Source organism: Oncorhynchus mykiss, chromosome 2, assembly GCF_013265735.2.
Source record: "Oncorhynchus mykiss isolate Arlee chromosome 2, USDA_OmykA_1.1, whole genome shotgun sequence".
In the NCBI taxonomy this organism is placed as follows: Eukaryota; Metazoa; Chordata; class Actinopteri; order Salmoniformes; family Salmonidae; genus Oncorhynchus; species Oncorhynchus mykiss.
The window spans coordinates 60,398,087-60,419,728 of NC_048566.1; the positions used below are offsets into that span (position 1 = coordinate 60,398,087).

General features: G+C 43.7%; 1 protein-coding gene across 1 annotated transcript; it reads left to right on the forward strand.

Annotated features, from left to right (window-relative positions):
• The first annotated feature begins 789 nt into the window (after positions 1-789).
• On the forward strand, positions 790-8,734 carry LOC110492846 (dihydrolipoyl dehydrogenase, mitochondrial). The gene is made up of 14 exons (XM_021567324.2): positions 790-947; positions 1,879-1,954; positions 2,106-2,185; positions 2,440-2,508; positions 2,641-2,710; positions 2,865-2,965; positions 3,811-3,954; positions 4,056-4,157; positions 4,293-4,483; positions 4,625-4,795; positions 4,948-5,137; positions 6,547-6,684; positions 6,783-6,872; positions 8,009-8,734. The coding sequence occupies exons 1-14, from the start codon at positions 909-911 to the stop codon at positions 8,072-8,074; spliced, it is 1,527 nt and encodes a 508-aa protein (XP_021422999.1). The 5' UTR covers positions 790-908; the 3' UTR covers positions 8,075-8,734.
• The last annotated feature ends 12,908 nt before the right edge of the window (positions 8,735-21,642 follow it).

The following is a 21,642-nucleotide window of genomic DNA, read 5'->3' on the forward strand; positions in this document are numbered from 1 at the left end:
AGGTGGCCAGTGATGACATGTTTATGTATATAGGGCAGCGGCCTCTAAGGTGCTGGGTTGCGTAACAGGGTGGAAACCGGCTAGTGATGGCTATTTAACAGTCTGATGGTCTTAAGATAAACAGCTTCTATCAGTCTCTTGGTCCCAGTTTTGATGCACCTCTACTGACCTCGTCTTCTGGATGGTAGAGGGGTGAACAGGCAGTGGCTCGGGTGGTTGATGATATTTTTGGGCAGACCACACCACCCTCTGGAGAGCCCTGCGGTTTGCGGGCGGTGCAATTGCCGCACCATACTCTCAATTGTGCATCTGTAAAAGTTTGTGAGTTTTTTTTCCAGCTTCTCCACAGCTTCAGCTGTTGCGCCTTCTTCACCACACGGTCTGTGTGGGTGGACCATTTCAGATCGTCAGTGATGTGTACACCGAGGAACTGGAAGATTTCTACATTCTCCACTGCTGTAACATCGATGTGGATAGGGGCGTGCTACCTCTGCTGTTTCCTGAAGTCCACGATCAGCTACTTTGTTTTGTTGACGTTGAGTGAGAGGTTATTTCCTGGCACCACTCCGCCAGGTCCCTCACCTCCTCCCTGTAGGCTGTCTCGTCGTTGTTGGTAATCAGGCCTACTACTGTTGTGTCGTCTGCAAACTTGATGATTGAGTGTCCACGCAGTCATGGGTTAAATTAATGTTTTAGACGCAAATAACTTTATTTTTATTTTATTGATTTCTAGAACACCTGTTTTGATCAGATTAAATGTAGTATGACACCAAAGATGTTTTACATCATAGGGAGGCGACAGACAGTATTTGTGTTCCTTGGATTGTTACTGCGCAAGCGCAATTTCGTGAGTCCTTGGATGATCCGCCTGCTGTAGGTTACGCAGCCTGTAAAGGGACACATACAAAATGCAGAGCTGGAATCAAGTATATCGCACTCTGGCAACGGTAAGGAAAAACAATTCTATGTCAATTAGTTGTTCAAGTTGTCTGGAACAAATATGAGTTAATGCGACATACGTTGGAGAGTTATCTCGGCTGTTTTTCAACGTGATTTATGAATTACAGGCCTTGCTAGCCACCTAGAGTAGCTATGCTCGCAAAACTCTCCAGCTATATACTAGCAGCTAGCTAGCCTAGCGTTAGCGAGTGCACAGTTCGTTAGTTAACTAATGTTAGTTGGCTCTTCCTATATTATATGCCCTCCCAAGCTAGCCTTGCTTGGTGCGTGTCTTGTACATACATTGGCGAACGTTAATGTCATTACAAAATAATCTATCTCAAAGTAAGCTAAATTAGCTAGCTAGCTACCACAGTCAATACAGCATCCTCTTGCGAATGACGAAAATGACATTTAGCCCGACAGGCTGACAAGCACGCGAGCCTGTTTGTGGACTGCTACCAATGTTACATCATTGATTGTCAAACTCCAAGCACTCAACTTTGCTTTGTAAAGCTATTTGATTAATCATATAACTGTTGTTAGCCAACAATATATGTAAGTAAGATAACTATTTATTATTTTATTTTCACCAGTACTTGACAACTAACAGTAGTTAACAAATGTAGCTAGTATTGTAACTAGTTCATCCTTCTACGACCTTATAATCATCACATACACTCACTCACTGTAATACTTGCAATCCTGTTCAGATTGCATTGGCCTTTGCAGGATTTTTGTCTTGCATTCTAGAGTGCGGAATAAAAAAAACGAAACATTAACTGACTTCTTGACATGGATGACAACATTAACTGACTTCTTGACTTGGATGACAACTACAACAGCATCACAGCAGAACCATATACAACACAAGCTGACATTAAAGTCCAAATCTGTCTGCTCACTGTCTCAATTTGTGTCCTCTCCTAACACATACAGCGGAGCCACCAACTCCCGAATCGGCTCCAGGGTGCAACTGTTCTCTCCGTCCGAACATACGCTGACAAAGCACAGAGTAAGTCAACGTTTCACTCCAACGTCCAATTAGCTAATCCGAGGTGCTGCTCTTATCCAACTGAATCCCAACATCTACACAAGGTGAATACAACATGTTCCTCTACAACTTGTTGCCTCTTCTGATAAACATGTTCTTTGCACTCCTACAGTTGATGCTGACGTCACAGTGGTGGGCTCTGGTCCTGGTGGATATGTTGCTGCAATCAAAGCAGCGCAGCTTGGTTTTAAGGTAAAAAATTAGGCCTCAGTGTATCTACCTTCCGCAGCAATCGAATGTTCGCTCCCGTCCGCACAGGGCTCTGCGCACCTCCCTGGAAAAGTGGGATTCCGGCGTTTGTGCAGAGGTGCCGTCGGGCGGACGTTTTGATATAGCATCTTTTTGTTCAAGCTGACCTAGCCGAAGGTGTAAATACGGCTTAACCCTTTATTAGTAGTGATGCCCATCTTGTCGTCATTGTTCACCAACTTTGTTTTCTACTACAGACGGTGTGTGTGGAAAAGAATCCCACCCTGGGCGGGACTTGTTTGAATGTCGGCTGTATCCCCTCAAAGGTAAACATTGGGACTGAGGGGGTTCATAGAACTTTTGCTAGGTCTTATTGCGCAACACTGCGGCTGTGCAACTTCGTCTTTGCGAGTTGTTGAATAATGTAACATGTCTGTCTCCCTTGTCCCTTTGTATAGGCCCTACTGAACAACTCATATCTGTACCACCAGGCCCATGGCAAAGACTTCGAAAGCAGGGGCATTGAAAGTAAGAGTCCACATCAGCTAGAGCATTGGTCACCAGCAGCCTGGTCCTAGAGAGCTGAAGGGTGTGGACAAGCTTTCACTCCAGTCAAGTCTTTGCAACAAACATTTACTTGAGACTCTTGCTCTCTCTCTGTCTCGCTCTCTCTCTGTGCCAGTCTCAGGGATTACATTGAACCTGGAGAAGATGATGTCACAGAAGAGCGGTGCGGTCAAAGCACTGACAGGAGGCATTGCACATTTATTCAAACAGAACAAGGTGAGGTCTCAACTTTATAGTTCCTCCCTACGTTGGAAGAGCGATGCCTAGTTCACTCTAGCCTCTGCCAGGCTTTCATCTCACCTTCTATATATAATCCTGTGGAAGTTCTTGTCAGAAAGAGGCTAAAAGAAGGTGGAGGGTATCCAAGCCGTTTCCCATCAATTGGAATCGGCACGTTCATAGGCAGAGATTCTAAACCGAAAGCCAATCATTTTCAATGGTGCCCATGGGGGGGTAGTCTCATTACAACAAAAAAATAAATAGCCATCAAAAAATATATATAGCATGCTAGCACTGTAAATGAGCTACATTCGGGATATTTTGCGCTTCTGAAGAGGGATGGAAGGAGTGGTTGTTTTTGAAAAATCCTGTCTTTTCACAGCCAATCAGTGCTCCACTCACACCTATTTTTACAATATGAATTTCCCCAGGCTCTGGAGAACAATGTGAGTGAGGCCTGGAGCCGAGCGGAGGCCAAGTTCACTCAAATTACACATTTGGCTCACTTTATGGATAAATGGCAACATCTAGGCAACTAATCAAGACAGCATCTGGAAATATGGGTTAGTTAGTGAGATTTCACCTCAGCAGGATTATAAACTTGAAACATCAGCAGCCTGTTTTGACTATCTTCTTTAAATGGAGGTGGCCATCTATGGACATTACATTGTCAATGGAATTGTCAATGGTCTTTTTCCTGTACTCCCTTGTAATTTGAATCCATCACTAAGTTTGATACCAGTGCAAGCTGTTTTGATGCTTCCCCTTGGATTCTTTGTTCCAGAGTTTATGAACTTGACCCTGTCTTTAATTGATGATGTAATGTGGCGGTTTCCCCTCAGGTGACGCACGTGAACGGCTATGGGAGGATTACAGGCAAGAACCAGGTGACGGCCACGGCCGAGGACGGCAGTGAGCAGGTCATCAACAGCAATAATATCCTCATAGCCACCGGCTCCGAGGTCACGCCCTTCCCCGGGATTGAGGCACGTTGATGTACTACAGTACTAGTTTGAAGCAGATGACCAGCTGTTAGTTGACATGTGTCAAAGCTGAGTCCTAACTCTCCTAACCCCTGTGCTGTCAGGTTGATGAGGACACCGTGGTGTCCTCCACGGGAGCCCTGGATCTGAAGAAGGTCCCTGAGCAGCTCATCGTCATCGGTGCCGGAGTCATTGGGGTGGAGCTGGTGAGGGATGACACGCGCACACACATACACACGATTTACAGCATGGTCTGTAAAGAGTAAGTGGCGGTATGAGGATTCCAACTCTTGGGGGACACCTAAGGTCCATAACATCCTGTTTGGCTTCTCGTTCTCCAGGGGTCAGTGTGGCAGCGTCTGGGCTCCAATGTGACAGCGGTGGAGTTCCTGGGCCACGTGGGCGGCATGGGTATCGACATGGAGATCTCCAAGAACTTCCAGCGCATCCTGCAGAAGCAGGGTATTAAGTTCAAGCTGGGCACTAAGGTCATGGGTGCAATCAAGAGGCCCGACGGCAAGATCGATGTGGCGTGAGTTCCATCCCCCGGTGGTGTATGTGTGTATATAGGGTGGATCTAGCTGTGAATGGACAAAATCACTAAGATGAATGTCTATAGTTAAAAATCAATAGGTAGGACCTAGCCCAAACGTAACTGTGTTCTTGCCTCCAGTGTGGAGGCGGCTGCCGGCGGGAAGAACGAGACTCTGACGTGTGACGTGCTGCTGGTGTGTATCGGCAGACGGCCCTTCACCAGGAACCTGGGCCTGGAGAACGTGGGCCTGGAGCTGGACAACAGGGGACGCATACCTGTCAACAACCGCTTCCAGACTAAAGTACCCAGGTAGACCTAAACTACCACACCCCTCTGTTATATTCAACACCTGCTTTTTCAATGCACCTATATTCCAACCACCTCTCACCAAGGTCTCTTTCAAAAGGCACTAAATGTGATACCGCAATCTTTCCTCCCCATTTATTTATCTCCCTCTGTAGTATCTATGCCATTGGTGATGTGATTGCCGGGCCCATGCTGGCACACAAGGCGGAGGACGAGGGCATCATCTGCGTGGAGGGCATGGCTGGGGGCGGCGTGCACATCGACTACAACTGTGTCCCCTCTGTTGTCTACACACACCCCGAGGTGGCATGGGTGGGGAAGACGGAGGAGCAGCTCAAAGAGGAGGTGATACACACATCTCCCCAAACAAACACCCATAGTTTTGACCAAATTAAGTAGCGGACATGGCTTTTATATATAATATAATCACTGGATCAATGGTTTTGTTTGGATATCAGCTGCCAAAATGTTGATTTGTGATTTAAAAATACACTGAACAAAAATATAAAACGCAACATGTAAAGTGTTGGTTTCATGAGCTGAAATTAAAGATCCCAGAAATATTCCATACGCACAAAATCTTATTTCTCTCAAATGTTGTGCACAAATTAGTTTACATCCCTGTTGGTGAGAATTTCTCCTTTGCCAAGATAACCCATCTCCCTGACAGGTGTGGCATATCACAAAGCTGATTAAACAGCATGACCATTACATAGGTGCATCTTGTGCTGGGGACAATAAAGGGCCACTCTAAAATGTGCAGGTTTATCACACAACATGATGCCAAAGATGTCTCAAGTTTTGAGGGATCGTGCAATTGGCATGCTAACTGCAGGAATGTCCACCAGAGCTGTTGCCAGAATTGAATATTAATTTCTCTATCATAACCTGCCTCCCAACTTTGTTTTTGAGAATTTGGCAATACATCCAACCGGCCTCACAACCGCAGACCACATGTATGTCTGGGTGACCCCCCATGATGGGGTTATGGTATGGACAGGCATAACCTACGGCCAGCGAAAACAATTGCATTTTATTGATGGCAATTTGAATGCAGATATACTGTACCATGATGAGATCCTGAGGCCCATTGTTGAGACATTCATTCGCTGCCATCACCTCATGTTTCAACCTGATAATGCGTGGCCCCATGTCGCAAGGACTTGTACACAATTCCTGGAAGCTGACAATGTCCCAGTTCTTACTTGGCCTGCATACCCACCAGACATGCCACCCATTGAGCATGTTTGGGCTGTTCTGGGTATGACAACATGCTCCAGTTCCTGCCAATATCCAGCAACTTCGCACAGCCAATGACGAGGAGTGGGACAACAGGCAACAATCAACAGCCTGGTCAATTATATGTGAAGGAGATGTCACGCTGCATGAGGCAAATGGTGATCACACCAAATACTTACTGGTTTTCTGATCCACACGCCTACTTTAAAAAAAAAATGATATGTAACCAACAGATGCATATCTTTATTCACAATCATGTGAAATACATTGACTAGGGCCTAATTAATTTATTTAAATTGACTCATGTCCTTATATGAACTGTAACTCGTTTCGTTTTATATTTTTGTTCAGTATTGAAATCCCTGCAGGTATAAGAGTTAGCCACAAGGTGGCGATATTCTCCCCAAATTGTTGACTTTCCAAAGGAGCCAAGGTCTCTCAAAGTATCACACATATACTTTCAACACAGAAGAGTGACCATAAAGCATAACAGTAACCTCAACTCTACTTCGCAGGGCATCCCATACAAGGTGGGCAAGTTCCCATTTGCCGCCAACAGTCGAGCCAAGACCAACGCAGACACTGATGGCCTGGTGAAGATCCTCGGCCACAAGGAGACAGACCGGATATTGGGCGCTCACATCCTGGGCTGTGTGAGTCATGCTATCTCTGTGCTCCTTAGCAGATGAAAATGTGGGCTATAGCGTATGAAGTTGTATGCTAACTATGGTGACCTTTGACCCTTGTCTAGGGGGCAGGAGAGATTATCAACGAGGCGACGCTCGCCATGGAGTACGGCGCGTCCTGCGAGGACGTCGCCAGAGTTTGCCACGCCCATCCCGTGAGTTTAACACACACACACACGACAGGGGCAATGATACTATTAACATGGACCATCAAGCTATTTGATTATTTATTTTAGGACACTTGGGGGTAGGCCTATTAGGGGAAAAAAATGTGATGACTCTTTAGAATCTGACCTTCTTGCCATGATCTCAATAAGTTATAGCACAAGGGATGGCATATCAGGTAATGGCAAATTTCAGTCTGAAGGAAGTATGCTTTGGAGTGATTGAAATGCATCAGGAAGGTATTGGGATGTTCAGGAAAACATCAGGGATGAATAAACAATATTTTTATTTATTTTATTTTATTTCACCTTTGTTTAACCAGGTAGGCTAGTTGAGAACAAGTTCTCATTTGCGACCTGGCCAAGATAAAGTGTAGCAATTCGACACATACAACAACACAGAGTTACACATGGAATAAACAAAACATACAGTCAATAATACAGTAGAACAAAAGAAAACAAAAAGTCTATATACAGTGAGTGCAAATGAGGTAAGTTAAGGAAATAAATAGGCCATGGTGGCGAAGTAATTACAATATAGCAATTAAACACTGGAATGGTAGATCGGCAGAAGATGAATGTGCAGGTAGAGATACTGGGGTGCAAAATAAATACCAGTATGGGGATGAGGTGGGGAGATGGATGAGCTGTTTACAGATCTTATGTATGTTTGATTGGTGAATCAATTCCGCGCTCAGTTATTCTGTGCAGATTCATCTCTCATTTCTAACAAATCCTGCGCAGCTTGTATCATAGGTGAAAACATGCACATGTTCCAGTCTTAGCTTTTAGGGCTGGGGTCATAGTCTGTAATAGATTCAACCGTTCAAAATCTGGAGGTAAATTTGTGGGAAGAAAACGATTTGCCAGGATCGCTAGAAACGGTTTTACTGCGCCGTTTGTCCCAGCCGCTAGTAAGGTTATGCACGTAACCACGGTTCTGAAGTGCCGCATTCAACTGACTGAGGAAGACAACACATTCTTTCATATTATTACTGCGAGCAGCACAATAACTAATATAGGGCCCTAGCCACAATGTCATTCAAATGCACACACATCCACATTTGTGGGACCACACCACCAACCTGTCAATCTAACCTCTTCTTCCATCCATCTCTCTCTTCCAGACTGTGTCCGAGGCCTTCAGAGAAGCAAACCTCGCAGCCTCCTTCGGGAAAGCTATTAACTTTTAACTGCCGTCTTCGCTCACACAGCTGTGTACATAACCGTTCTGTCCACGACGTCCCCAAACCAGAAATCTGTCCACAAGCAACGCACACACTCTAGGAGGGGGACACGGAATGTACCGTGACCCCTCAACTCCAATTAAGGGACTCCTCTGTATACATACATAGAAAACAAAGACACACCTTGTATCACATTAAGTATGTCATTTAAACGTTGTCAATAAAGGGGTTTGGGTGGTAAAAATGGACTGGAGATCAAGTCTTTTTGACTTTCTACATTGGTGTCTTGGGTGTTGCACTCAAGGTTTGCTGCTATATCAAATAGCTAACTACATATGTGTGATATATATATGTTAGTCGCAGTGTATCTAGCATTTTTCAAACACCACTTTCTTATTAGTACAGTGCTCAGAGATGTATATTCATAGGTTGGTATTGGGTGGAATACTGCTGTTTTTAACAATAAGAGATGAGTCATGACTGAATATTTTTAAAGACTGAGGCAAAACTACTTTTCAATCGGAGTAAAGAGGTTGGAAAGTCCAAAGCAGCAACTCGCTTGTATGAATTTCAATACTTATTCAAATATGGCTGTATTGTCTGTGTGTATACTTTCTTGCTTAACTCCGAGCTCCACAAAACCAATAAAATGTAGTAAGGTTTCAAGTCTAGTGGTGTGTGATGCATTGAAGTGGTCTTCAGTGCAATGTGTGGAACAGCAGAGGGACCTATACCAACTACTTCAGTAAGATGTGACTTCCTCTCCATCTTCATGCATTTGGAGTCACTGTAAGCCAGGTGACAGCAGTAGTGGTAGTCTGCTAAAGGGTTTTCCTAGACACAGATCAAAAGCCTTCTGGACTTAATAGCATGCTCAATCACTGAAATGGTTAAGTCCAGAAGTATACTACAAAGGATCAATGATTTAGCCAGATAACTCTATAAAACAACCAGAAATAATTACTGCAACAGGGAGCCCCATTAAATTGTTTTCACTAATTAGTATTTTGACTGATGTGACTGGTCAAAAGACCAATTGGTGGGAAAAAATATCAGAATAGGGCTGCCTATGTAAATGCAGCCTTAGCTGGCTAACTCATTGATCCTGCTTTGCTGTATAGCCACCCCTCAAGACTAGGGGGGTATACCCGCTTTAATGTTGCGGGTAGATTGACGGAAGCCTCGATGCCATTTTCTGCATTTCCAATTCCCCATAAATTTTTTGGTAAATATATTACATTTTTACAGACACAATTTTACATTGGTCACCCCCCCCCCCCCCCCCTTCAGTACTCCTCCCATTTATCTCTGAACACCATCCCGTTTTGATTTTTATTAGCCATATATTTTTCAACTGTGGTGTAACGTTTCACAAAAGTCCTGAACCTTTTTATTCTCATAGTTTCTACAGATTGTAAAGAATGTTTAGCTAAGAGTATATTATTGATCGATTGACTGACTTTTCAAATCACCCAGCAGTGGTATTTGCAGAGTTAGTTCCATGTAAATGTTGTAATTCTTCAGCCTTTCTGGAACCTCAGACCAAAAACAAGCTATGCATGGTAAGTACCAAAACAAGTGATCTAATGGTTGTATCCCCCATATAAACTGAACAAATATATAAATGCAACATGTAAAGTGTTGGTCCCATGAGCTGAAATAAAAGATCCCAGAAATGTTCCATATGCACAAAAATGGTCTGATTTTGTGTACAAATTTGTTTTCATCCGTTAGTGAGTATATCTCTTTTGCCAAGATAATCCATCCACTTGACAGGTGTGGCATATCAAGAAGCTGGTCATTACACAAGTGCACCTTGTGCTGGGGACAATAAAAGGCCACTAAAATGTGCATTTTTGTCAGGCAACACAATGCCACAGATGTTTTATGGGAGCGTGCAATTGGAATGCTGACTGCCCAAATGTCCAACAGAGTTGTTGCCAGAGAAGGTCATTTTGAAGAACTTAGCAGTACGTCCAACCGGCCTCACAATCGCAGAGCACATGTAACCACGCCAGCCCATGACCTCCACATCTGGCATCATCTGAGACCCGCCACCCGGACAGCTGATGAAACTCAGAAGTATTTATGTCTGTAATAAAGCCCTTTTGTAAAGGAATAACTCATTCTGATTGGCTGGGCAGGGGCTCAGCCATGGGTGGCCATCGTGAAAGCCATAGATTAAGGTCTCATGAATTTGCTTGAATTGACTGATTTCTTTATATGAACTGTAACTCCTAGGGTTTTCTAAAATCTTTGAAATTGTTGCATGTTGTGTTTATATTTTTGTTCAGTAAAAACCCACAGTACCAGTCAAAAGTTTGGACACACCTACTTATTCACAGGGTTTTCTTTATTTTGACAATTTTCTACATTGTAGAAGAAGTGAAGACATCAAGAGTATGAAATAACACACATGGAATCATGTAGTAACCAAAAAAAGTGTTAAACAAATAGATTAGATTCATCAAAGTAGCCACCCTTTGCCTATGACAGGTTTGCACACTCTTGGTATTCTCTCAACCATCTTCATGAGGTAGTCACCTGGAATGCATTTCAATTAACATGTGTGCCGTGTTAAAAGTTAATTTGTGGAATTTCCTTCTTAATGTGTTTGAGCATATATATATATTTATATAAACAAAAAAGAAACAACAAGATTCAACAACTGAGACAAACTGAACAAGTTCCACAGACATGTGACTAACAGAAATAGAATAATGTGTCTCTGAACAAAGGGAGGGGTCAAAATCAAAAGTGACAGTCAGTATCTGGTGTGGCCACCAGCTGCATTAAGTACTGCAGTGCATCTCCTCAATGTCCAAAAGGCATGGTCACACAGATGAGCAGGGACCCTGGGCATCTTCCTTTTGGTGTTTTTCAGAGTCAGTAGAAAGGCCTCTTTAGTGTTTTCATAACTGTGACCTTGCCTACCGTCTGTAAGATGTGTCTTAACAACCGTTCCACAGGTGCATGTTCATTAATTGTTTATGGTTCATTGAACAAGCATGGGAAACAGTGTTTAAACACTTTACAATGAAGATCTGTGAAGTTATTTGGATTTTTATGAATTATCTTTGAAAGACAGGGTCCTGAAAAAGGGACGTTTCTTTTTCTGCTCAGTTAATATATAACATTCTATTGGTTGGTGAGGCACCCATGCTCAGGAGGAATGACAGTGGTCTTTCTGAGTGCAACTCGCTCAGTAGACTGGGGATGGTGGATGGCATGGTGCTGGTACCTGGAGCGGTTACCTGTCATTGAAGCTCTGAACGAGGCAGGGCTTGGGGACCTGGAGCATTGTCTACGGAAATGCCCCTCCCCACATTGGTAACAGGTGGCTCTGTTAGGACTTGGGAGACCTGAATGTCACTCTGCCCTGGCTGGATCCCCTCCTTCCACTCTCAGAAGCTATTGGAGCTGGGTAGGGGGTTGTGTAAGGCTTTTCAGTTCCACCTGCATATGTTTCACCTCTTCTAGCACAGACTCAAACTGTTCCTGGGTGACATACCCAGCCCTTAAACTCTGTATATCGCTGGTGGTTAATTTGAGTCAGACCATGATGATATGCATTGAGCCCGGAGTTTGGCCAATGGTAGACTTGAAGTTGTGCACATGTACTAGCTGCTGTGCTTGAGCCAGGGTTCCAGGTCATGGTTCATTACCTCAAATGCTACCTTTAGATGTTTAAGTCCCTTAAGGAAAGCATTGGTGGCAAGCTGATCCTAAATCACCAAGTCAACACCAGGATAGCAAGAGAAACTAGGTGGTTGACCTCCTTCGGCAAACTCAGCAGTTTGCTGAGATTGGTGATCAAAGGGAATTATGAACGAGCCCCAGTCCGTCCACCTTCCCCTCAAAAGTGGCCTGCATCCATCCTCTCTGTGCCACTCCCCTATCTGCTGACTGGCCACAGGAGAGATGGATATGGGCCTGAACTGTGGGCATATTGGTCAATGACATATAGTTCTGCTGCAAAGGGACGGAGAACATCGGAGGAGGATGTGTTTGGTAGAACCCCACAGAGAGGTGCGACCAAATGGAGAAGAGGATGGGCAGGAAGGTAGACGTCGTCCTGAAGTCACGAGTCTGCTCCACCTGCAGCACCATGGCAACTGAGATTAGGTGGAGCAGACTCGTGACTTCAGGACGACGTCTACCTTCCTGCCCATCCTCTTCTCCATTTGGTCGCATCTCTTCTCCAATTGGTTCTCTTTCAACCCTTCATTTATCTGCTCCATCAGCACATAGCTCTTCAGCCCCATCATCAGATCCAACCATCTCAATGTCCAAAAATGAAAAGGGGAAAAAAGTATATATTGCACAGAAAATTCAAAACAGAGATATCTGTGTTTCTGCAGGCTCAGATGACCTATGCAATGGGTGTGTTTGGGGAGGGAAAGCATACAGTAGGCCCCCTGGCCATGTGTGAGCTGAGGCGTCCATGCCCTGGGGGCTTTTGGACTCTGCCAGAGAGAACCAGAGGGAGCAGGTCCACGTGTTCTGTTCTGAACCGCTGCCATATCATGGTTTCTGTCGTGACAAGAAATCTGCCACCTCGCCTGGGAGATGAATGGCTCATAGGGAGGCCAGATGTGGTAGGGCCCATATCAAGAGTTGTTGGGCCACCTGTAGGGAACTTTACAGACCTGGTTCCCCCTTGATGGTTGACGTGGAACACTGTCGATGTATTGTCTGATCGTATCAGGACACTGCAGAAAATGATTCAGGGCTAGGTAAACTGTAGGAATTTCTAGCATGTTGATGAGCTCTTTCCTCCAGTAGGGGCACCACTCTCCCCTTACAGACCTGTGTTGCCACACTGCTCCCCAGCCTGTTAGTTAAGCGCCGGCCGCCACTACTTCCCGCCCTGCCGGAATTGATCTGAGGGACACCTGTAGCCAGGTAAGCTCTCTTCGTACACGGTCGCAGAGTAGAGTAGCACGCCCATGTCACCTGTATTTTGGTGTTTCTGTCCCAGTTGGGGTCCAAGCGGAGATCATTAAACCACACTTGTAGTGGCCTTGAAGTAAGCAGACCTAACGGTTTCACCGTGGAGGCCACCGTGAGCATGCGCATCAGTTGTTGTAATGTTCGTACCTTCACCAATGCAATCAACTGGAATTGTTGCAGAAGAAGATTGCTGTCCACACGCACAGGTGTTGTACATGCCCTCATAGCGCGGGAGTTCAGAGCCATGCCAAGAAAGGTGAACTTTTGGCTTGGTGTGAATTTGCTATTTTCATTGTTCATGGTAAGACCCAGTTCGGTGACGTGGGACAGCGCTGTGCCCTTGGCCACAACTTGCGAGTGGGGGCACAGATGAGCCAATCGTTGAGGTAAGAAAGGATCTTGATCCCCTGTATGTGGAGGGTTCACAGGGCTGCACTTGTGAAGACGCAAGGAGCCAGGGAGAGACCAAAGGGTAATACCGGAAAATGGTATGCCTGGCCCTGGAAGGCGAACCACAGCAAACGCCTGTGTTCCGGTTACACAGGAACGTGAACGTAAGCCTCTTTTCGGTCCAGGGATGTGAACCACTCCCCTGCGGATACAGTATGGAGAACATTTACCGTCCACAACATGTAAAAGGGGAGAACTTTTAGGAAAGCATTGAACCGTTTTAAATCCAGAACTGGACGGAAGCCTCCATCTTTCTACGGAATCAGGACATTGGTTGAGTAAAAGCCACCTGCTGTTCTGATGCTTTTACTCTTTTGATCGCACCCTTCCCCAGGAGAGATGTAATCTCCTGGTTGATGGTGCAAGCTTTCAGGGGTTCTGTGACTGAAGTCATTCTGATCCCTGAGAATGGTGGGGGCCGGTGTCGGAACTGCAGCCTGTACCCTTGTGAGAGGGTCATCACCACCCATGGGTCTGAGGAGTGGGATGCCCAGTAGGTCAGGTGCTGCTTGGTAAATCAGCCAATGGCCAACCCCCGCCATTCAGTTTCTGGGGGGGCTGACCACGACCACGGCCTGCCATTGGTTTCGTGGGCTTTCCCTCTTGTGGTGGGTCTGGGTGGGTCCTAGCGAATAACGGCGGACGCTGTCAAAGGCAGCAGGGGTCAGAAAGGGCTTTGCGCAGGTGGCATACACATAGGCAGGCGAGGCACAGGTCATGACCATCGTCTACTTACAGTTCAGCCCCACAAGAGGGGCAGCCATGCATGCCCAGCATCATGGGAATGCGGTGTTCTCTCAGCTCAGAATATGAAGAACAGACATTTGAAAATATCAAATATTCCTTATGCAATACACTGATTCATCAAATGAATTAATATAATAGTAACCGGAGACTGTACACAACAGCTACCACAATACACATGGTCTCATCCATGGCACCACTCTCCTGGGTCCTCTGTGTTTCTCCAAATTCTGATTTGTTTACCATGTAGGAATGGTCGAAATGGCTGAGGTATCCAGCTACCTTTCAAAAGGGCCAGCGGCTGCAGGACATGGGTGCAGTGTGGTGGAAGACAAAGAACTATAACCCCTTCCCTTAGAGCCGCCACGAGCAACTCTGGGTCCATGTGGCTCTCCTGCCCATCGAAGAGGTGAAGTAGAGGGCTCTCCTGATGTTGATAAAGGGGGCGACGTCCTTTCCAGCTGCGTTGAAGCAGGCCATCACTGTGATGTGCTCCTTGGTCCCTGGAGCCTGCAGGTACATGTGTTTTGTCACCCCGGGGAGCCAGCACTTAGAATAGAAATTGTCCATCCATGATGAAAATGTTTATTTTGGCATCAACACACACATTTACATCACACACATTGAGAACAGTCAGTCCAGCATTCTACATTCATAAACAAATAGAACACCACACACCTGCGTATTTTGTTGGCATAATTCATCAGCTTCAGTCTGATGAAGGGGAACCCATGGCTGGCCAGTAGATACAGTACTGCACCAGAGCATTTTCATCCTCTGGCGCAAGCAATGTGGGTGGTCCACTGCAACAACCATGGGTCACCCGGCCACTCAGCCTGGGTCTGCCGAGGTACACCATGCACCTTGGCAAATTCACATACACGTGGTAATCTCCTAAAAACAAGATGACTAACGTTGGCCGCCCGGCAGATAGCCATCCCTGTCCCGCAGTCCTCCATGGCGTGGAACATGTCGCTTGATTTTCTCCATGCCGTGGTGGGAAATACATGTAGCTAAATAACTTTGCATACTATACACATTTTAGAAAGATAACTCCGTCTGAATATGTATACAAATGTACAATTCAAAGCGAAGGCATTGAAAAGGTGACAATGAAAGGTTTCACAATAAACTGAAAGTGTACCCACGTTTTTTTGTTTGATGTTATCTGTAATGAAAAGTTAAATGAAGAAGGCGCAACAGCGCCTCTTCAACTCAGGAGGCTGAAGAAATGAATCTTGGCCCCTAAAACCCTCACAAACTTTTACAGATGTACGATTGAGAGCATCCCGTCTCAAGGCCATCAGACTGTTAAACAGCTATCACTAGCCGGCTACCACCCGATTACTCAACCCTTCACCTTAGAGGCTGTTACCCTATGTGCATAGTCATGGAATCACTGGTCACTTTAATAATGGAACACGTACTGCTTTACTCATTTCATATGTATATACTGTATTCTCCTGTATTTTAGTCAATGCCACGCTGACATTGCTCATCCAAATATTTATGTATTCCTTCATTCCATTATTTTACTTTTAGACGTGTGAATTGTTAGAAACTACTGCACTGTTGGAGCTATGAACAGACGCATTTCGCTACACCAGCAATAGCATCTGCTAAATATGTGTATGTGATCAATAACATTTGGTTTTGAAAGTTAAATGGTTCAAAATAGATGTTTGCGGTTTGCGCAAAATGCCACCATCAGACGACTCCAATTTCCATACGGTAAAGCTAGACAGCATTCAGCTGTTTTAGTGATATACAGTATATTGTCTAACACTTACAATTTATTTCCATTTTGGTTACTAAGCAGTTATTAACATTTATCAAATAAGCTAGCAATATTAGAAAATATGTTAGCTATATTTCAGAGGTTTAAAGTTGGATATTAAATGTTGTGTGGTCTGTTGAACAGTCAAAATGTATATACAATATACAGCGTGTCCCCAAAATGTCTATTACTTAAAAAAAAAAAAAACTCATAACCTAATTTACATACATTTTCATCGAGATCTGTGGTCAGTTAGCTAGAAGGGTGGATTTAGTCGCAAAACTTAATGACCGTTAATTCACAATACCATTTACATGATTTAGTCCTCCAACCTCACGAGCGTCCGAAATTAGGGGGTGTTTGATGTTGGGGGGAAATTAGCTAACTAATAGCCATGGAAGAGGGTGAAAGGATTATCTAGCAGTCCAGTTGCCAGTGAGGGTTTGCTACTCTGGATAGGGCAAGTACCTTTGTGGGTGGACATTATGCAAAGATTCTCCAGTTCCAAGTGAGAAACTATGAGGACATTGATATGCTGTAGCAACATAATATTCAGTAACATCTAATTAATATATTGTAGTCTGTTTCTTTGTGATGTTTTCTGTCCACAGATACAGAGCTGTGAAATCCTGTCTGCAGACGAATAGGTCCCAATGAATAAGGGTACATCTTTGTATACCAAGGTCAGAACGTGTTGTAAATTAAAACACCGTTTAAATGATACACAATGTATAAACCTATTACAACTGGAGCAGGCCAACCCTGCTGGGTGTGCCTGTTTCAGTTCCAGCCCAGCACTAATGTACTTGTCAAACTGCAGCAACCTTGTACTTGTTATGGAGTATATGTTAAAGGACTAGGGGGGTTTCCTATATACAGAAAACATCATGATTGGACAATAAAACTCACAGGGCTGAGCTTGCTTTATGCAGGTTTGCGTCGTGTAGTCATGCCCTATGCAACTGTAGGCCTAATTAAAAATGTACTCACAGCCTGTCAGCTATTATTGTGTTTATTGATTAATTCCAGTTCATTATTTTGGATTGAAAAAGTCTAGGTAGCCTAGTCAGCCCAAGTTTGAATATAAACCTGATTTGATCCCATTCACATTTTCACAAAGAAAGGGCTATAAATACACAACGTTAGCACTTTGTTTACCCTTAGGCAAGACAATGCAGCTGCTGTTAGTAGAGTACATCTGATCAGACTGAAAAATTCTCTCTTTTCCACGCAGTACAGCATGCCAGATTGCTAATGTTTAGGTGTATACATTTGTGTTTTTGCTTGTGTCTGGAGTGATGTTATCACATTTGCTAAATAAATACCGGAATAAAAATGGACAGCACGCCTTCAGATTTGTGCCCGACCTGCATTTCCCGTGACTCTGATTGGTCAACACACACACAGAGCTTGCAGCAGCACTCCGATGTGAAGGACAGAGAAATTGAGGGGCTGGGGAGTATGTTAAAACTTGTTTGGGATAGGGGGAGTATTTTGACGTCCGGATGAAAAGCGTGCCCAAAGTAAACTGCCTGTTACTCAGGCCCAGAAGCTAGGATGTTTGTATGTAGCTGTTTGTAGCTAGGATGTTTGTATGCGGGGTGCTGTCCTCAGATAATTGCATGGTGTGCTCGCGCCGTAAAGCCTTTTTGAAATCTGACATGGCGGCTGGATTAACAAGAAGTTAAGCTTTATTTTGATGTATTACACTTGTGATTTTATGAAAGTTAAATATTTATAATACTGTATTTCGCGCTCTGCAATTTCATCGGATGTTGTCGAGGTGTCCCGCTAGCGGCACGCCTTTCCCAAAGAGGTTTTAAGATCAAAATAAATATGAAAGAAGCAAAGGACAGGTAAAAAATTTGGAAAACCTGCCATCGTCTTCTGAAAACATAACCCTGCGATAGTTGTATTTTTCAGTGGAACAATTACACAAATTCTAATGCCAAAGAAACACCAGAATGGCTTTCCAAGAGGTGTTGAAGTGTTTCTGAAGGGTCTAGCAGTCCTGACCTAAATCTGCTTGAAAATCTGAGACAAGCATTGAATATTGTTGCTCATAAATGATTCCCAACCAAATTACTGAACTTGAGTAATTTTGACAAAAACAATGCATACTGTATGTTGCCGTAAGTTGCCGTTAGTAGAATCTTATTCAAAATGATTTACATCTGTAATGGCTGCCAAAGGTGCTTCCACCAAGTGTAAACTCTGGGTAGTGTGAAGACATATACTATCAACACATTTTCATTTTGTATTTATTTGGAAAATGTTCTATATTTTTCGTTCACTTTGAAAAAGGAATAAGTTGTGCAGATCTATAGGAAAAAAATAAAATGTAATCCTTTTTAGATTTAATTTCAAGGCAGCAAAATGTGAAGACTGTGCAAGGGGTGTGTAGACTCACAAGTAACTGTATGTAGGATGCAGATGTAATTATATGATAATGAAAGTCATAATAGAATTTATATAAAAATGATATTATCGATATCAACAAGTCTAATTATTGATATTGCTAATTTAATTGTTGATACACATTTTAATTATTTATATTGATACAAAAAAATCTAATTTGATATCAATAAATCATGACACAAAATAATACAATTATTGATATCAATTTCAATGACAATGATCTTGCGCAATAACTTCTGTATCTATCGAGCTCACAAGTAACAAACAATCCTATTATTATGGTGGGAGACACATGGTTAAGTACCATAAAAGGAAAATCTCACCACGAACTATCACCCTCATGCACTTAAGGAGATCATGAATATTATGGACACATTAGAACTAGCGAATATATGGAGGCTAAAAAAACGGACCTAGTAAGATATACATGAGACTTAATCAAGCTAGCCATCTTGACTATTTGTGTTATTCTCACTGGCTCCAAAAGTTAAAAAACAACAACATGCTGATAGGAGACAGAATGTGACCAGACCACCATCTGGACAGAGATGTTGGATGACAATTTGTTCTTAGCTAAGGCAAAATAATGAGACTTTTTCCCTGCACATCATACAGTACCAGTCAAAGTTTGGACACACCCTCTCATTCAAGTTTTTTTTTTTTAAACATAAAAAAAAAACTAATTGTAGAATAATAGTGAAGACATCAAAACTATGAAATAATATATGGAATCATGTAGTAACCAACAAAGGTCAAAAATATTTTATATAGTAGCCACCCTTTGCCTTGATAACAGCTTTGCACACTCTTGGCATTCTCTCAACCAGCAAATCGCTGTTGACTTTTTCCACATTTTGTTACATTACAGTCTTATTCTAAAATGTATTAAAATTTATTTTTCCCCCCTCATCAATCTACACACATACCCCATAATGACAAAGCAAAAACAGGTTGCTAGAAATGTTTGTAAAAAAAACAACACTGAAATATCACATTTACATAAGTATTCAGACTCTTTACTCAGTACTTTGTTGAAGCACATTTGGCAGCGATTACAGACTCAAGTCTTCGGTATGACGCTACAAGCTTGGCGCATCTGTATTTGGGGAGTTTCACCCATTCTTCTCTGCAGATCCTCTCAAGCTCTTTCATGTTGAATGGGGAGCGTCGCTGCACAGCTATTTTCAGAGAAGTCCGGGCTCTGGCTGGGCCACTCAAGGACATTGAGACCTGTCCCGAATCCACTCCTGTGTTGTGTCTTGGCTGTGTGCTTAGGGTCGTTGTCCTGTTGGAGGGTGAACCTTTGCCCCAGTCTGAGGCTCCGAGTGCTCTGGAGCAGGTTTTCATCAAGGATCTCTCTACTTTGCTCCGTTCATCTTTCCCTCGATCCTGACTAGTCTCCCAGTCTCTGCCGCTGAAAAACGCCCCCACAGCATGCTGCAACCACCACCATGCTTCACCGTAGGGATGGTGCCAGGTTTCCTCCAGACATGATTCTTGGCATTCAGGCCAAAGACCCCAATCTTGATTTCATCAGACTAGAGAATCTTGTCCTTCAGGTGCCTTTTGGCAAATTCCAAGCGGTCTGTCATGTGCCTTTTACTGAGGAGTGGCTTCCGTCTGGCCACTCTACCATAAAGGCCAGATTGGTGGAGTGCTGCAGAGATGGTTGTCCTTCTGGAAGCTTCTGGATTGAAAAAGTCTAGGTAGCCTAGACTTTTTCACCTCCCTCACCAAGGCCCTTCTCCCCTGATTGCTCAGTTTGGCTGGGCGGCCAGCTCTAGGAAGAGTCTTGGTGATTCTTATTCTCTTTAAGAATGATGGAGACCACTGTGTTTTTTGGGACATTCAATGCTGTAGACATTTTTTAGTACACTTCCCCAGATCTGTACCTCGACACAATCCTATCTTGGAGCTCTACGGACAATTCCTTCGATCTCATGGCTTGGTTTTTGCTCTGATATGGACGGTCAACTGTGAGACCTTACATAGTGCCTTTCCAAATCATGTACAATCAATTGTACTTACCACAGGTGGACTCCAATCAAGTTGTAGAAACATCTCAAGGATGATCAATGGAAACAGGATGCACCAAAGCTCAATTTCAAGTCTCATAGCAAAAGGTCTGAATACTTGTGTAAATAAAGGTTTATTTGTTTTACCTTTACTTTCATTTGCAAAAACTCAAAAAACTTGTTTTCACTTTGTCATTATGGGGTATTGTGTGTAGATTTGATACATTTTTATTTTATTTAATCAGGAATAAGGCTGTAACGTTGGAAAAAGTCAAGGGGTCTGAATACTTTCCGAATGCACTGTATGTACATGAAGTCAGGGTAAAGAGACTAGGCATCAGGATAGATAATAATAATAAGAGTAAAACAAAGAACAGAGTAGCGGCAGCAAATTATGTGTACAAGTGTGCGTGTGCACAGTATGCTATGTTTGCGTATGTAGTGTATGGGAGTGTCAATGTATTGTAGGTGAGTGAGTGTGTATGTATAGTCTAGTGTGTCATGGTTGTCTTAAGAACTGGACCAAGGCGCAGTGTACGTAGAGTTCCACATCTTTATTATCAAGTGAAACTTAAGCAAAAAACAAAACAATAAACGAACAACGAAACGTGACTACGTGGTGCACATGCACAAACACAAAATAATATCCCACAAACACAGGTGGGAAAAATAGCTACATAAACATGAGCCCCAATTAGAGGCAACAATTACCAGCTGCCTCTAATTGGGAACCAAAGCAAAACACCAACATAGAAATGTTAAACTAGAACACCCCCTCGTCACGCCCTGACCTACTACACCATAGAGAAACAAGGGCGCTCTATGGTCAGGGTGTGACATAGTGAGTGTGCGTAGGGTCAATGCAAGATAGTTTGGGTACCATTCAATTGATTACTTAGCAGTATGGCTAATTAGCGGTCTTATGGGTTGGAGGTAGAGGCTGTCTCAGAGCCTGTTGGTCCCAGAGCCGATGCTCTGGTACTGTTTGCTGGACGGTAGCAGAGTGAACAGTCTATGGCTTGGGTGGCTGGTGTCTTTGGCAGTTTTTTGGCCCTTTCTCTGACACCGCCTAATATAGAGGTCATGGTTGCCAGGGAGCTCAACCCCAGTGATGTACTGGGCTATCCGCACCACCCTCTAACGCGTTGCGGTCAAGGGCGGTGCATTTGCCATACCAAGAGGTGATGTAGCCAGTCAGCTCTCAATGGTGCAGCTGT